Source organism: Diplodia seriata (assembly GCF_021436955.1).
Source record: "Diplodia seriata strain FDS-637 chromosome Unknown scaffold_3, whole genome shotgun sequence".
Lineage (NCBI taxonomy): Eukaryota > Fungi > Ascomycota > Dothideomycetes > Botryosphaeriales > Botryosphaeriaceae > Diplodia > Diplodia seriata.
The window spans coordinates 227883-244509 of record NW_027117310.1 but is presented as its reverse complement, the minus strand read 5'-3'; the positions used below and the strand labels follow the sequence as shown (position 1 = coordinate 244509).

Genomic DNA, 16627 nt, shown 5'->3' with positions numbered 1-16627 from the left:
TGGTGATGCTATGTTATCAACGAAGGCCGATGGGGTTTGCGCGCCAACGAATCCATCCCGCTGGGTCGGCCGTCCTTCTGTTGTCTGGGTCTTTGGCTGGTTTTGCTGTCTGTCCTTGAAGAGGTCAAATAGAAGATGACCTGGTACACTCACTCTCTTCGCAATGAACCATCTCCGTCCATACCTCGGCAAATCGTAACCTCCTCTACGCCAAACGAAACATTGTGTGTGCATACACAAGCCTTTTTGACCCGGCCTCCTCTGGCTCGTAACACGATCAATTGCATTTGCAAGGGACTTAGACGAACTTGCACCGACGACGCACGCGCAACGTCTCCATACATATCACGCCACGACGACAAGAATGGAGAGAAAGTACAACGAGAAAGAAAAGCAATTGTTGTATCAGACCACGGCGGGGGTGACCTTTTCGGTTTGTAGCGTGTGTGTGTGTAATCTGCACGTTGTAGCTAGTCTGCCGGGCAGCTGTCTGTCTGTCTGTCTGCTGCGTTGTGGTTGCAATGCATGCACGTGTTGCGCGGGTGTTAATGCGCTAGGTGCCGCTGCGTCTGGCCTGCCCTGCCCTGCCCTGTCCTGCCCGCCTCCTTACATCCTGCAAGGCCCCTCCCGCTGAAACTGTGGACTGCAGGTCACACATGCGCCACGCGGTGCGGTGCGGTGCGCGCAAGCAGACAGACAGGTAGGCGAAGCGGGCGAAAAGGATCATCGTCCGCAGGGAGCATCAAGCCAATCAATCGTCGACACTTGTGGAGAGCCGAAGCTTGGCTGGAGTAGATACGTGCGGCGTTTTTCGTTCCTGTTTCTTTTTTCTTTTTTCGGCGGGAGCAAGTGATGGATGATGGGGCGGGCGTTTTTGGGACTATAGGCTCGCGGCGCCATGTGGGCGGAAGATGGGGATGTGTTCGTCACCGGTTCACTTTCTGGCTTGTTTTGCGTGCTTTTTATGTATGTAGGGTGGTCCCTCAATCCCCCCTGGTGGGCACACCACCCATCCATATACGCGCATCGGCAGGGTGAGCTAGGCGGTGGATTGACAGTGCCACGCACGAGTGAGCGTGAGCCTCTTGTGTCGTGACGTTTGTTGCAGCACCGGTACCTTCATATTTCGTGCTTTTGCTGGGCTGGCTTTCACTGCCGCGTAGCACAAGACGTACTCACGTGCTCGCACGATAGGGAGCGGCGTTCTCGAAGCGACTATCGATTGATTGACGTGGTACACTCATCTCTTTTTTTCCTCTGCGCCAATGTTGGTGGCAATGCTGACGGCGGACTGCTGTTTTGGTCGCCATGCATCGCGCGGTGAGACCACGTCGAGCATGCTTTCGTATTTCTGCAGCGAGGATGTGCGCCAGCGGCCGCTGTAGGCATGTACACTGAGGCTGGGCTAGACTGGGCTGGGCCGAGCTGGCTAGCTGGCTTTGCGCCAAAAATGTGCGTTGTCACTATTATGCGTATTATGCGTATGTGCTGCTGTACGGCGTCAGAGGGGACGGAGCGGACGAAGTGGACAGAGGGTGGCCTTGCTGGAGTAATGCGGAGGCGGCGAGGGAGACGGAGAGAAGGCAGTCGAGAAGTCATGGCAACGAACGGGAAGCATGCTGGACAGGGCTCGGGTAAAAGAAGGAGCGGTTATCGCGGCCGTTGGTCGGTGTTGGTCGGCGGTTCTTGGAACGTCTCGCGCGCTAGCGCTGCGGGCGAGTCGTATTCTCTGCATTGGAGGGGAAGTGATGGGCGGACTGGCGATATAGAGATCATCGGGTTGGGTCCCCACCGAGACTATAGGAAAACCGCCTTTGTTAGTGGGCTCCAGCGGCGTTCTGGAACCGGAGATGGACGTTGGGTTGGCCTGTCCGCGCCGAAGACGCAATTTGCAAATCCTATGCGACGAGGAAAAATTCATGCCCATCATGTGGGAGTGTGCAGAGGCGGGATTACGGATGCCGCAGGCGGTGTGAAGGGCTGATTCATTCCTCTCCTATTCTTTCTATTCCCGGCCCTGCTATTCTGGAAGCCGGCGATCTGGAGCAAGGAGAAAGATATGCAGATGTGCGGCGATGTACCGATGTACCTGCATGTGGTGTCACCGCGCAACACCAGCCCAGCGCGCCAGCTGACGGCTCCGGCAGACGTCAAGGCAGCAGTGCGAGACACAATGGCGAAATGGGACGCGGCTTGTGGGGGATCTCCGGCGGCCTGGCAACTGGACCCCCAAGCGGCAGCCATGTCTCACCCTGTGTTGCTGCATCGCGCACGAGAAGCGCCACCGCTGTCATCCTCGCTGCCCACGAGATTGGGTTTGCGATGGGCCGGCGCTGGCGGGCTAGGGACCAGGGTCCTCTTGCGCCGGGGGGAAAGGGGGCGGCGGCGGCGAGCATGGTCACGGACGGGTAAGCTGAGATGCTGCAACCCGTGACAGTCGAGGCAGGCGAAGGACGCAGGAGCGGTTGGCGGGCACTCGCTCGGCGAAATGGGGTTGCGCATGGGTCGGCGAACGGAGCTGGAGAAGGGACCCGACCACGGCACCCGCCCGGCCCCCATGGCGCTAGCCTCTGCATTGTCGCTGCATTGTGTTCGCCCTCTCACCGCCCGCTGCAGCCTCCGGCGCGGTCGAGGGCACGGGCACGGGGCCCGCCAAGACGCTGACCATGTGTACAGGTCCACCCGCGGCGACCAAGCGCGGATAGGGGCAGTCGAGGTGCTCACAGCTGGTGCAGATGACGATGTTGGCGACCAGGGCGGATTGGGACTTGGAGGCAGCGCGGGGAGCCACGAGACCGGCCATGGCGGCGCAGGGAAATGAGGTGCAGAATTTGGCAGTCGCAGCCAGCCCGTCTGGGACAGTCGGCTCGAGCAGGAAACGGCGCTCAATCAAAGTGACACCCACCCGGCAGTCGCGCAGCTGGAGCGGACGGCGTCGCAATGTCGTTTCAGTTGCGCGCGCATTTCAGCTCAATATTGGCCGTCATCTGCGGCGGGCTAGCGGACGATTGCCGGGCGATTGAGCGCTGGCGTGAGATTGGGTCGTCTGCAGAAGCTGCACACCGCGAGCAAGAGCCGCCAGGAAGCGTGCTGCAATTTCCCAGGCGCACATCCGCCCTCTCTCGGACGCATGCGCCGGCGGGCACAACCGCTCAAGCCTGCTCCCCCCACAATCCGCTGGCTGGGCGGCGAATGAAACCGCACGGATCCACCTTAAACAGGCACGCTAAGCCGACGCGGTGTCGCCGGCCTTGGCCCCAATTTCACCGTCGCCGGGTTAAAATGCTGGCCTCGCCCTCAACACCACGCTCCGCTCGTTGCGTCGCTCTCTGTCTCCGATTGCTCCCACAGCCCTCGTCGCTCATTCAGACCGAACTTCTGCTCTGAGCAGCGCTCGCGCCAGTCACTCTTTTTACAACAACACAAAACAACACTCAAACAACAAACAACAACCAGCATTCCTGCGCCACTTTCCGGATCCTCGCCAACTCCCGTAACCCCAAGAGAAAATGAAGACCTTCAGCCTCGCCGCCGCCTCCATGGCCATCCTGTCCGGGCTCGCTGCCGCCGACCAGACCACCTCGGTCTCGACCCTCACCAGCACCCGCACCGTGATGCACGTCGTCACCGAGACGCACTACTCCAGCACCGAGATCGAGACGTCGACGGAGCTGATCCCCACCCCGGTAGTGGCTGTCGCTACCTCCAGCGCAACCCCCCAAAGCGCCACCAACACGCCCGTCACCACGCCCGTCGTCTACTCGGCCGGCAACTCGACCACGCCCCTCGGCACCGGCGGCTTCGTCAGCAGCGCCAAGGCCACCGGCTCGGGCTCCGTCGCTGGTGCTTCCGGCGCCGCCTCCGCCTCGCCCTCGGCCACGCCCGCCACCGGCGCCGCCTCGTCGCTCAAGTTCGATGCGGCTCTCGCGGCCATGGTCGCCGGCGCCGGCTACCTCCTCCTGTGACGGGTGTGAATCCAAAGCCAAAGCAAATTCGCGCGCCCTGGAGTGCTAGCCTTCTGATCGACCATTTTTCACTTCGCCACCCTGATGGATGCGAGTCTCACCATTTCTGCATTCGGATTGGAGTCGTCTGAGCTGTCTTGCGGGAAAGGTCTTGCTACAAAATCATCACCCCATTTTCTCTCCCATTTGACGAGTTACGTTTTCTATACCCCGATCCACCTGCTACCTACCTCACTACACCCGGAAAACCGCACTCCATACGATGCTTAATGTCTGTTGCCCTTCCCTCACCACCTAAATTTACTGTCCTTATTACTTCGTCCTTTTTGCCCCCAATCTTTCCTCGCTCGCCGAGGAAATTACTTCGACTCATCTCGCAAGCGACGAGCAACAAACCACCCCTCACCCCTTCCCGTGCATAGATATTATGGAGGCGCGTCTGGGACGGCTTGGAGATACCCCAAATTTTACTAGTGTTCTTTCACAAAATTTACGCAAGATGCATCGAAGTTCCTTTTTCTCTGAATATCAGGCTTGGAGGACTTTCTATCCTTGACATTGACAACCTTTTTCCTTGAAGTTTTCCTATAATCACAAACCCAGAAATGCCGTAGACGCGTAGCTGTAGCTCGGCGATGGGTACACCAAGTAATCCGACAATCGGAGCATGGAGAGCAGAACGAAAAATTGCTCATCCCGGCGCCGATTCATCTTAGATCTTGCTTGGCCCGATCCCACCATCTGCGATTGATGTGACGCATAATGTTTGAAAGCAACCCTCGAGAAACACGCAACACGCCTCAGACATGGGCCACGAAGACAGTCTAGATTCATTCTGCAACAAGATCACCACCGTTCAAACAATCCGCACAAACTTTCCGGCTCCCTGTCACCACTCCTAAGCCTCACCGCAAGACCCTTATGACTCCTCCGTTAACGTTTCAAACCCGCCAAGCATGGAAAGAGATCTCCCTTCGCTTAAAGAAACACCACGGAGCCGCCTTCACCAAAACACTAGCCTGAGGCATGCCTGCGTACCACCGCCGCCGACCCTAGCGACGATCCGCCTCCTCGCCTCAGGCATCGAACACAGTCCTGTTTCAACACACACCCTTTCTCTAGATCACACCTGTCTCTACTCGTTCGTCGACACGGTTCGTTTTCTGTTTAGCCAACGAATGGGACGCATGAACGGGCAAAGACACAAAGCTTTTCTGTCTACGCCCACTCTCATGCTTAATGCAGTGGTGGCGGACACTACGACTTGACTCCACAGGGGACTATCGTTTCATTCCTCCGAACGCCACGTCCGTGGGCACGCGACCTTTCCTTTTTTTTTTTTCCATCCTTCCTTTTTTTTTTTTCCATCCTTCCTTTTTTTTTTTTCTCCTCTCTCGCTACTCGCTCTCCCAGCCAAGAGAAAGGAAGGAAGCAAAAGTGGTGAGAGAGCGGCACCGGCCGCGTGCGTCTAACTCGAAGGGGGGGAGGCGAGGCGGGCTTGCACTCGTTTACGGACAAGGCCAGGGGTTTGGTTGGGCTTGGCAGATGGGCATCAAGGCGCCGTAGGGAGCTTGCTATGCTGCGACGTTTCGTCTCTGTCTCTCTCTCTTTCTAGTGCCGGTCGTCTGGAAGGGAGAGAGGGGGCGGGAAATCGTTATTATTGTAGAACTACGGGTTGTCGTTGTGCAAGTCCACTCCACTCCCCTCCCCGCTAATAACTACGAGATACGACGGCAACAAGGATCCTTCCCTGCGATTTCTTCTTCTTCTTTCTGTTTGCTGGGATCAGGAAAAGAAAAAAAGCGGAGGCTCTTCTCGCTCGCTAAACGGGACGGGTGCTGGATGCCTTGTTGGGGCTCTCGGTGCTCGGCAGTCGGAGCGAGGAGATGGCGGCGGCGGCTAATTATTTCCTGCCGAGGAAAGAACGGGTAGTCATGCATGCAGGGAGATTGCCGACGCCGCCAGCCGCTGCCTGCAAAAGCCGCAAGCGAGCGCGGACCAGCCAAGAGTTGGCTTATCATCCTGCCGGCGGAGCTTAGCAATCCTCCGTTGGGATTCGTCGCGGTGCGTGCATGCGGCGTGTGCTTCTTTTCGCGCCGGTCGCCCGTTCGACTGGGCCGGAAGGATTATTTGGATTTGCTCATCATGTTGTTGGTCTTCTCTTTTGGGGGCTGGCGTTTTGATGAGTGTGTGATGATTTGTTGCGTGGGTGCCTTGTTTCCTTTTGGACGGACCGTGACTCGCTTAGCTTGGGAATATGGATGGAGCTGATTGGCTTGGACGAGGGGAAATTGGCAGCGTTGTCTTTGATTATTTGTCCGCCCGCCGGTCGACAGGGTATGTTCCGCGAGTATGCCAAGAGTGTAGACACGTAAGGTCGTACGTATCAATATCACTTCTTCTCTTCGCCCCACTGCCACTTCAATGCACATAGCCGACGTCGATGAAAGCTGGTGTCAGCATCGCCAGTGCCTTTGCTGCTGCTGCTGCCGGTTCTTCTCGACCGGGCCATTGCGACCCCATCCTTACGCTTGCTTGCTTGCTTGCTTGCCTTATTCTGAAACCCATCCAATCATATCGCGTCTATTTCCCAAAAGATAGCAGCGCTACCCTTGCCAGCGCTCTGTGACATCATCAAATGAGGAGGCAGGACGTGCGCAAATAACCTTAGTTTTAACCTGCATCTTTGCCTGCACCTCCCTCGTCGTCGGGTTGCCATGGGATGGACTACATTCACGACAAATCAGGCGCACTGCTCCGAGTTGATGCTGATGCCAATACATACCGGTAACCACTGATGTATTCAGTTTGTACGCGCTTCGTTCTCGTATTCTCTCTCCTTTTTCGCCGGTCACACACCTACTGCCGTCAAGAGCCATGTCATCGCAAAGCCGACAGTCCACCACCATCATCCGGAAACGCCGTTGCCAAGTCTCAGCCAACGTCGGGCCCGCCGATGGTGGGGAATGCTCCGCGCGACACAAAAAGAATGAGCCAAGAAGACATCTACTCACATTCCACTGCCGCCTCCGCCTCCGCCGCACAGCCACATACCTCCATCCTCGACTCTCGCAATGGCCGAATTGAATCGCATCAAACAAATCATCAACAACGACATACCTACGTCGACGTCCCATTTGAGCCCCGGAGACCCCACATTCCCCGCAGCCGGCCACACGCATCAGCCAGTTCTTGTTTTTTTTTTCTCGGTACACACCCCAAGCTCTGGTACCCGCGACGTGCCGACCCAGAATGGAAAGAAGGCGAAAGAATACGAACCCACAAGCCGGCGGATGGCATGTACCCCACCCGCCCTTCAGCTCAGCTCAGCCCGAGCCGCGCCTCAGAACGCCACCCGCGAAACGTTTTTGGTTTTATTTCCCCTGCCCCCCCTTCTCCCCGCCCCGCGCTCTCTCTCTTCACGTAGGCGTTCGTAGGTGGGTACGGTTTGGGTCGTTTGAGCTGTCTCCTTCCGGTAGCACTCTTCTTCTTCTTCTTCTTCTTCTTCTTCTTCTTCTAACTTGGGCGGTTGTGGATCCAAACAGCTGGGGTGGGTGCATTTGGCTGCTGCGGCGCTCGAGGTTCCTCCATCTCTTTTTACGGCTGTCTGCACAATCGGGGTTTCGACTGTGCATGTAAGTATGGTGCAGGTATCGCTGCAAAGTAGGCGAGCGCGGGCTCGGTTCTTTTTGCAACCCGCCGTGGGCTGCGAGAGAGGGAGGAGGGGAAAAAGGGAAAGTGGTAGGGAAAGAAAAAAAGTGATCTGTTAAAAAGTGCAATCGGCTCGATTCCTGGCATGGCCACAGTTGAGGGCAATTGCAACCCCTCACGCGACACGAGCCTCTATCAAGGCAAGGGCGACGTCAGTAGTAGTAGAGGGAGAGGAGAAGTGGAAGTCGGCGGTGGTAGCGTCGTTCCCTGCGCCCCAGATAAGCATGACGATGCTGAGTGGGTCGATGATGCGCGCGTGTGGGGAGATCGACAAAAGCTTGTGTGGTTGGGAGCGCTGACTTGGCAGGGGGGACTTGTGTCGTCCCGTCTCGCCAGCCCTATGTACGTCATATGCTGCCGGTTGCCGCGTGGTTGCATAGATAGTTGCGGCGGCGGTGATTGGTCAATATGGGGGCCAGCGGGGCCGGATGAGGAAAGAGTAGGGATGGCTGGGGCGAACAGGTCGGGACGTGTGGGGAGACGGGAAGGGCGTTTATCAGTATGGGGTGACCCGTGGCTGCTCATCACCACTACCTACTCTGCTACTACTACCTACTCATCACTCTTGCCTCCCGGCCCTTTTACGGCAAAACGGAATTCATCAGCGCTTCCAAAGTCTTTTTTATTGAGACACCACCGCCCTATCACTGTCGAAGGGATTCTGTCACAGACAATGGTCGTGGAGATCGAGCGGTACACATCTTACGGTCGTGGCGGTGCGGGGAACCTGCGTAAGTTCTCTACTCTCCATACCCCTACTCTATCATTCCTCGAGTTTGAGGGAGACCGCTTGCTAACCCAATTTTCGGGAAGCAGGCCGTCGTTCAGACGTCCGTACGGCAGAGACGGTGCTCGTGCAAAACAACGACGGTATGTTCGCATCAACAGGCGTCCACGCTCTTTGGAATCCTGCTGATGAGACTCGTCCCCGGAAAGAGTCCACACATGGACGCCGTCGCAGCAGCGTGTGGTCATCGTCGTCATCGCCGAGCACGCGGAGAGACTCGATCTGGAAGGCAGCTACAAATGTGTTCCGTAGGCATAGTAGCGCGGATGACGCGGCTCCAGAGCTGAGGGAATAAGAAGGTGCACGGGGTGAATGGTGCAGAGCATATCGCGTTTCTTTTTGAACGGCCAAATGATACACACGGCTCAAATTGCAAGGTGGACATGAACTTGAGGTTAGGAACATAATGGATGACGATCGTGGAATCGTGATAAAGTAACCAAGTGAAGTGACAGCTCACTCGTGGCTCCAGGATCAGGTGTTTACAACCCAAATACCAGACCCTCTATTCACCACGTGGAATCTTTCATGAGTGCGCCTTCGGAAAGTAGTAAATGCTCAGCAGATTGAAGGTACAGTTTTGCCTGGGGTTGATTCTGCCTGTCCGCAGTGTTGTCAAAGGTGTGAATGGCGAAGGGGCGACACGTCAAAAGATGCTGCGCTTTCGTACGCTCGAAAATGTCTCGCAAAGCAAGCATGACGTTCGAACCACTTCTACCAAGTCTAAATCAACTACCATCGTCTCCGGATATCCAGCAAATATCCGTTATATTCCACATACACTCTGTTTGAAGTAAACATGTGCATCACCATCAATTGCAACGACAACTGCAAAACCATGACCGCAATCGATGACAGGCCCCTTCATGAATATCGCGGAGTCGGTCTTCCCTGCCTCCCTTTTCGTATACTTGTGCTCAAAGGCCGAAAAAGGGTCAAGAAAGGGGAACCCATCACCGATCCCGAAGAAGCTGTCCGAGTTGTGAGCGAGCAAGATAGCCGCTTGATGCGCAACTCAGCAGAGAGCGTGCCGCTACCATCGTCGATGCGCACGGCTACAGCCTCTGGAGGTGCTCCATGCACATCTCAGGCCGAGGACGTCCCGCACTTGATTGACGTGTTGGAGGAGGAGGTTTTCATGCCCGCGGATCCGTACGGCTCACCTGTTCCTGGCAGCTCCGAGCCCGAGAAGGAATGTGGAGAAGAAGACAAGTCATCGGCGTCGAAGCTTCACGTGGTGGGGGAGAAGTGTATACCGGGCTTGGGCAAATTGATCCGTGGCGAAAGAGAGAGCTTTCCCTCTTTCAAAGACATCTAGGATTTGTGCATATAAGCTGTCTTCTATAGTTCGATGATAGAAAGGTTTTCTCTAAGGGTCCTTCGCCGTTAACGTAGCTACCTACTTAAGGCGTTTTAGCGAGCACATTTTTTAATCATTCATGAAATGTGACCGTGGCAAAGTAGTAGAATAGTCAAGATAGCTGTAAATGGCAGTTGGAACCACCGTATTTAATTCCGGAACATCCAGCACTCACTGGTACCCTGGTCGAAAAACGGGGCAACAGCCAGACTTTTCTAAAGAAAAATTCTTTGTTTGATTGGCCACGAGAAGTCACGATCCTCGATTAACTGTTTGCCGTACCCAAACGTGCGATTGTTCGTCACCTTCCCGAGGATTGCGTACAGTGACGTGTCGTCCATTAATTCAAATACTGTAGCATGTGCGGAGCTAGTAAATCGAGTGACTTTCCAAAGATATTCATTCCTGGCTTGCCTTTTCCAGTCGCAAATCCCCGTCCCCGTCCAAATAACTCAACAGCAACACGATAGCAGTAATTATTCCGAAGGTTACCGTCCACGAAGCCTAAGCACCTGGTACTACGTTGCAAAGGCTTAAAATGTCGGGCCCCTCTACAACGGCTCAAAACAAAGGCTCGAAAGTGGCATCCGCGGACCAGTTCACCGCCTGGCAGATCCACTACGCGGACTTCGCGCGACTCTGCAACGAGGCCGCGAACACATGTGAAGAAGCCTCTCGCTTGGTTCAGGAATACTCGGATCTCTGTCAAGAGCAGCAGCAATACGGCCTCTCGACGGTCGACGACAAACGGCAGCACGAGATAACGTCGTCAAAGAAAACCGTAGTCGAAGCGCTAGCGAACAACGTGCAGATGCAGACACACCACTCCCAAGAACTCCAACGCTTCCAGAAAACGCACGAGGAGTACGCGGAAGAGCTCGGAGCGATGCAGACCACCTTGAGCGAGGCGGTGTATCTCGACACAGATCCTGACGTGGAAACGTATCTGGATTTCCTGTTCGGTTCGGTCATGACGCTTGCCGATGCCGACGCCGTAACAAACGATGATGCCGTAACAAGCGATGGCGCCCAGCGGGTTGAAGAGAGTTCGTCGGAGAGGATTGAGTGCATTATTTGTTTGGAAGAAATACCTCCGAATACCACGCCCTGCCCACTCAGCGAGAACACGACGATCGTGCGGCTTACGTGTTGCCGACAGGTAGCTTGCCGTGAGTGCTTGGAGTTGTTCTGGGATGCAAATAACGACAACAAGATCGCTTGTCCGGTGTGCAGGAGGATCATTGGGAGTGAAACCCAATGAATGGGCCGGCCGATGAGCTTCAATAAAGATTATATTGTTAGTTGCGTGAACAAAGGGGTAACGTGGGTAGAGCACGTGGTGGGTCTCGGCTGCTCTTCACTTTAAAGATGACGTTCCCTCTCAAGGTGTATGCTCAAAGAACTCATATAACAAGACTTTATTTTAAATCACATTGTAGTGGCCCTGCTTGAAAAGACAATACAAACAAAGGGTCTGATGAAGTGACTCAAGCACGCGGTCGACACTTAAGAAAACTGATAGCAGCGACTCAATCCACCAATCGACCCACACCACCCAACCAACATCCAACAACGCATCATCCTACATTCATCATGGGCCTCTTTGATACAAAGGACGGTAAGAAGGCGAAGACTGGCCCCACCAAGGTGGCGCACTTGAACGGCCGCAATGCTTATGTCCGCCGCGGGGGTCCAGTTGGCACGAAGGCTGACAGCAGGACTGATGCAAGTGACAGCGGTAAGAAGCCGCTGAAGACCGGCCACATCAAGGTGGAGAAGATCAACGGCCAGCATGCGTACGTCCGCCGCCACAAGTAGAACAAAGAATTGTAACAGACGTAGCGCCGTGAACGTTCCAGCCTATACGAAGGCATACATAGTTCAAAGGATTCCCACTGTCAGGGTTTGTTGGAAAGTAACAACGAATAGAGAATTGATCAAACGACTTAAGGTTGGAGTTGAGGATTTAAGTAACTTATAGTGAACCAAAATCCAACCCACAACTCAACGCAGAAACTAACTCGTACTATAACACGTTATACGACCAATATCCAAATCTATATAAAATTCTTTTAAGGCAAGGACAGCCGGACAGTCCCAAAAAAGATATCATGAAAGGCTTGCTCAAAGGGTTGAGGCGCCGTAAAGGCAGCAACAAGGAAGATGACACGAAGGACAGCAGTGAAGGAGCTGAAACGAAGGACAACAACGAGACCGCTGAAACGAAGTACGAGATATTTCAAACGACGGTTGGCGAAATCAGGAAGGACAGAGTCTCGGGCGAATTGGCATTCATCCGCCGCCACAAGTAGGATTGGAGCAGCAACAACGGCAGCCCCTCCACTGTTCCTGTACATGGCCTTTTCTCAGAAACAACATAATTGTCAAGCCATTCGAAGGTTTTGATCATAAACAACTCCAGCATGCCGTCGGTACTTAACGCAACGCAACGGCATCCCAATCCTACTCCTCACCACACAAACCCCCACGTCTACCACACCCCCTACATCATCTCACCCACCCGGGTACCTATACTACCCAACACAATCCCCTACACGTAAAAACCTCTCACGCCTCTATCCGCCATGCCTTCCTGGTTCGGCAGCTGGGGCAAGTCCTCCTCCAAGGACTCCAAAAAGCCTCCCAAGAACGGCAAGACTCAATTGCAGTTCATCAACGGGCGCTGGGCGCAGGTGCGCCGCCACACCCCCGCAGACAAGGCCAAGATCGCGGCCAAGGAAGCTGAAGATGCTGCTGCGAAACAGAAGATCAAGGAGGATCTCTACGCTGCTGCTCGCGCTCGTGCCGCGGCTGCCGATGCCGCCAAGTCCACTTCGTCTAAGACTGCTGCTGCTAGTTCGGCTTCGTCGACCACCGCTGCCGATTCGACGACGGGACTATTGTAAGGTGATTCTTGATGGCTGAGTGTGAGTATTGAGGTGTGCTAGGTCGAGAGCGCCAATGACGATGTGGAGAGGAACAAAACCCGCCAAAAAATCCAAAAAAACGTAAAAACAAAAACCCAAAAAAAAAGGTAGGATAAAACATCTAGGTGTTTTGTTCTACCGCAAATAAAGCAGAAGAAAAAAAAAAACCATTAACCCTTTCCTTACGTGTTATGTGTGATTGATGAGTGCGAAGGATGATCGATTAGGTGGTGCCGCAGGTGGTGGGTTATTTGACCGCCTGCTAGCAAACTAAGCTAAGCATAATCGAGCAAGACATAAGCAACCCGCTGGCCTTAGGAACGAGGCAGGCCTGCTGGGCCGCCGGTCAGTGATGTTATGACGACTTTCGGTGGAGCGCGGGGATGTGCCATGGCTTAACCGGAGATAGGCTGCGAGGCAACGGTTTGCAGACTGTTCGTGACTAAGGTTTGTTTCTCTTCTCTGCTTTTTCTTTCAAACATGGGATGTTTTCTTTCCATCACTGACCTCGGACTTAGTATTAAAGTCTACAGAGGCGTCAAGGCTCCACGAGCCGATTTAAAAGTTGACTAAGGTTTTCATGTGTCTAGCGGCTGGAGTGAAAATAAAAGTTCGTCATACTCCGCAGTCTGCGAACCTGGCTATCGGGTGGGGTGCACCTTCGATCGATACGAAACCGCGAGGAAATGCCACTTTCGTCGCTCGGCCAGCCGACGTTCCACGAAATCTGTCCCCCGCCCCCTCACTTCAGAGTTCACCGGTCCGACATGGACCTGGTTTCTGGATGGATATCCGGGAAAAGGGTGTTGGATCATCGCTTCGGGTATGTAGCATGTGAACGAAAGTTACCAAGGTTCCATGTAGCAGAGATGTCTGACAGCAGACCATGGACGGATGATCGGAAGCAACAAGGTGATCTGTGGACTGACAAGACGATCAAGCGTGAAGGTGATAGAGGAGCACATGATAGGAATCCTTCTTGCGAGAGAAAATCCCGCCAGCCATCATATGTGACCAGGAATCTTGGTGACGAATACGGGATCCGATCAAGGGATGACCATTTTAGAGTTCGTTCCCGTGCAATGTCACTCTTCCAATGTAACATGAAGAAACTTAACACCCCATCGCTATTCTCCCTGCCAAAAGCTCGAACGACAAACGTCATGATGGATTCCTTTTGCACTTTAAACACGCGGCTTACAAAAGTGAGGCTTACTTCACCGTTGTACAAACAAGGAGACAGTAGGAATGCACAACCGTGAACAGGAACGCTGCCCTTTGTGCTACCATCGCAGAATGCCACGAATGCTTCAAGAAGCTGAGACATCCTCGTACCTTATCCGCTTCCAAGCAACACGTCAGCACAGTTTGATAGCTTACAATGCACGTCTTCAATATCGTTGCCGTGGCCTTGGCTCTCAACTGCCGTACCGTTCATTCTTGGCACACCGAAAAACGCCAGCTTCCTAAAAACCCCTCCGGAGTAACAGAACTGACTTCGCCACAAGGTGCAAAGGTCACGTACAAGCAGCCCGGCAAGCATGGCATTTGTGAGACACAACCCAACGTGGAAGATTACGCCGGCTATGTCAGCTTGGACAACAAAACAAACATGTTCTTCTGGTGCGCATCGAACATTCTCCATGGAGTTCGGTCTGATATTTGCTCAGGTACTTTGCCGCTCGCGATGATCCGAAGAACAAGCCGATGACACTGTGTGTACCTTCAACTTCCAAGCATCTGTTTGCTGCTAATGTCGATGTAAGCTGGCTCAACGGAGGCCCTGGAAGCGATTCGCTTATTGGTCTGTTCCTCGAAAATGGACCATGCAATGTCACTGAGGACCTCAAGACCCAATGGAACCCTTACTCATGGAACGAGGTCTCCAACGTACTTTACCTCTCTCAGCCTGTTGGGGTCGGCTTTTCCTACGAAAGCACGGCGGATGGCAGCTACGACAACTCTACAGGTGGTGTGAGCTCGGCCTCCAACGACGATCCAGAAGGACGCTGGGCACAAGTCGATCCCGACCGTACAAACACCACCGAGATAGCAGCGGAAGGCGCCTGGCACATCATCCAAGCTCTCCTGGGGGTGGCTGAAGACTCGGGAGACACAAGGCTCTCGAACAGGACATTCAACCTATGGACCCAGCAATACGGCGGTCACTGTCTGTAAGCTCTTGCCAAAACAAAACCCCCTACTAACAGACACCTCCTGCAGATGGCCCGACATTCTACAGATACTTCAACGACCAAAACAACGCCATCTGGAACGGCTCCACGTCCGGCTACCCGATGACCATGGAAACGCTCGGAATCATCAGCGGCCTCATCGACGAGCGGGTGCAAACGCCATACTACCCCGAGTTCGCCACGAACAACACGTACGGAATCAAAGCGGTCAACGACACCATCTACAAATTCATGAAGCAAGCATACTCGAAGCCGGGCGGCTGCCGCGCCCAGCTCGACGAGTGCGCCGCCGGCCTGGCCGCCGACCCGACCGACCGGGACACCTACCGCTTCTGCTCCACCGCCGCCACCTCCTGCTACAACTTCGTCGAGGAGCCCTACTACGACTACAGCGGGCGCGCACCGCAGGACATCCGCCAGCTGGCCGCCGACTTCAAACTGCCCAGTACGTGAGCCCCCAACCGCCCCTCCCCCAAAGAAACCCCCTCCCTTCCCGCTAACCCAGCCCGCCCAGCCTACTACCTCGACTTCCTCGCCCTCCCCAGCACCCAAGACGCCCTCGGCGTCCGCATCAACTACACCGCCACCAACCCCAACATCACCCTCGCCTTCACCCGCACCGGCGACGCCGCCTACCCGTACTTCAAAGCGGACCTCGAAACGCTCCTGCGCGCCGGCGTGCGCGTGGTGCTTGCGCACGGCGACGCCGACTACGTCGCCAACTGGCTTGGCGGCGAGGCGGTCGCGCTCGCCCTCGACCACCGCTTCGCCGCCGCCAGCTACGCGCCGTTTGTTGTTGATGGCGTCGAGCGCGGCGAGGTGAGGGAGAGCGGGGGGTTGAGCTTTGTGAAGGTGGATGGGGCGGGGCATTTGGTGACGAGGGATCGGCCGGAGGCGGTGTTGGAGCTGTTTAGAAGGGCGGTCGGGGGGTGGGATATTGCGACGGGGAGGGAGAGGGTGGGTGGCCGGGACTTTGTGGGGAAGGGGGCTTGATGGGTGGTGGGGGTTTTGGAGGGGGGTGCACGGAGAATATGGTCTGTCAACGCATCGCCCTCAATCTTTAACATTTGCGTGGCGTGGCTGAGAGGGTGGATGCGAGGAGCTGTACTGATCTCTGTCCGCGAGCCAATCGACACGAATAAGTTCTCCACTGAGCTGTGGTGGTTTTGTTTTAGCCTACAACGGCGGATCTCAGCATAATCTCTCCAGACTAACAATATGACTTCTTGAATCTCCGCATATCAACACACAACCCTTTCCTAGAAGGAGGAGGTCATTTCGCAGCAAATTGATGGCCGGGTAGCGCGTGCCAAGGAGGGGTCTCCGTCGGGTACGATCTCGGTGCGTGGCACGGAGGGCATTCTGGTCCCACGATCGGCCGCGGTTTAGGGCCAGCGAGCTCAATGAGGAGAAGGTTATAGGGTTCGGTGATTTAGAGCATCTTTCTGCATGCTGTATACCACCGTCCGCTCGCTTACCCTGATAGGGGTGAGGTTGACGCGCTGTACCTTGCGCGGACCGAGTTGTCGCATCATTCATTGAGCATGAAAAACTCAATATGCAGGCAAGCATATACACCTACAAGGCAGTTTGCTGTGTGAGGCCTTAGGAGTCGAAAAGCTTGTATCCGGTGTCTGATCGGGACCCCCGGACACGATGCCGATCGCTATCAACGTACATCG

General features: G+C 55.0%; 4 protein-coding genes across 4 annotated transcripts; all 4 read left to right on the top strand.

Moving 5' to 3' along the window:
* Positions 1-3614: 3614 nt before the first annotated feature.
* SLS55_002820 (uncharacterized protein) lies at positions 3615-3965 on the top strand (the record flags this gene model as incomplete). Its single annotated transcript, XM_066774300.1, is given in 2 exon segments — positions 3615-3620; positions 3633-3965. The coding sequence occupies 2 exon segments, from the start codon at positions 3615-3617 to the stop codon at positions 3963-3965; spliced, it is 339 nt and encodes a 112-aa protein (XP_066634419.1).
* A 6396-nt stretch (positions 3966-10361) lies between these two features.
* Positions 10362-11641, top strand: SLS55_002819 (uncharacterized protein; the record flags this gene model as incomplete). The annotated part of the gene is made up of 2 exons (XM_066774299.1): positions 10362-10790; positions 11438-11641. The coding sequence occupies 2 exons, from the start codon at positions 10362-10364 to the stop codon at positions 11639-11641; spliced, it is 633 nt and encodes a 210-aa protein (XP_066634418.1).
* A 767-nt stretch (positions 11642-12408) lies between these two features.
* On the top strand, positions 12409-13196 carry SLS55_002818 (uncharacterized protein; the record flags this gene model as incomplete). The annotated part of the gene is made up of 2 exons (XM_066774298.1): positions 12409-12725; positions 13160-13196. 2 exons carry the CDS (start codon positions 12409-12411, stop codon positions 13194-13196), a joined length of 354 nt encoding a protein of 117 aa, XP_066634417.1.
* Positions 13197-14131: 935 nt separating this feature from the next.
* Positions 14132-15398, top strand: SLS55_002817 (uncharacterized protein; the record flags this gene model as incomplete). Its single annotated transcript, XM_066774297.1, has 3 exons — positions 14132-14373; positions 14421-14920; positions 14974-15398. 3 exons carry the CDS (start codon positions 14132-14134, stop codon positions 15396-15398), a joined length of 1167 nt encoding a protein of 388 aa, XP_066634416.1.
* Positions 15399-16627: the final 1229 nt, after the last annotated feature.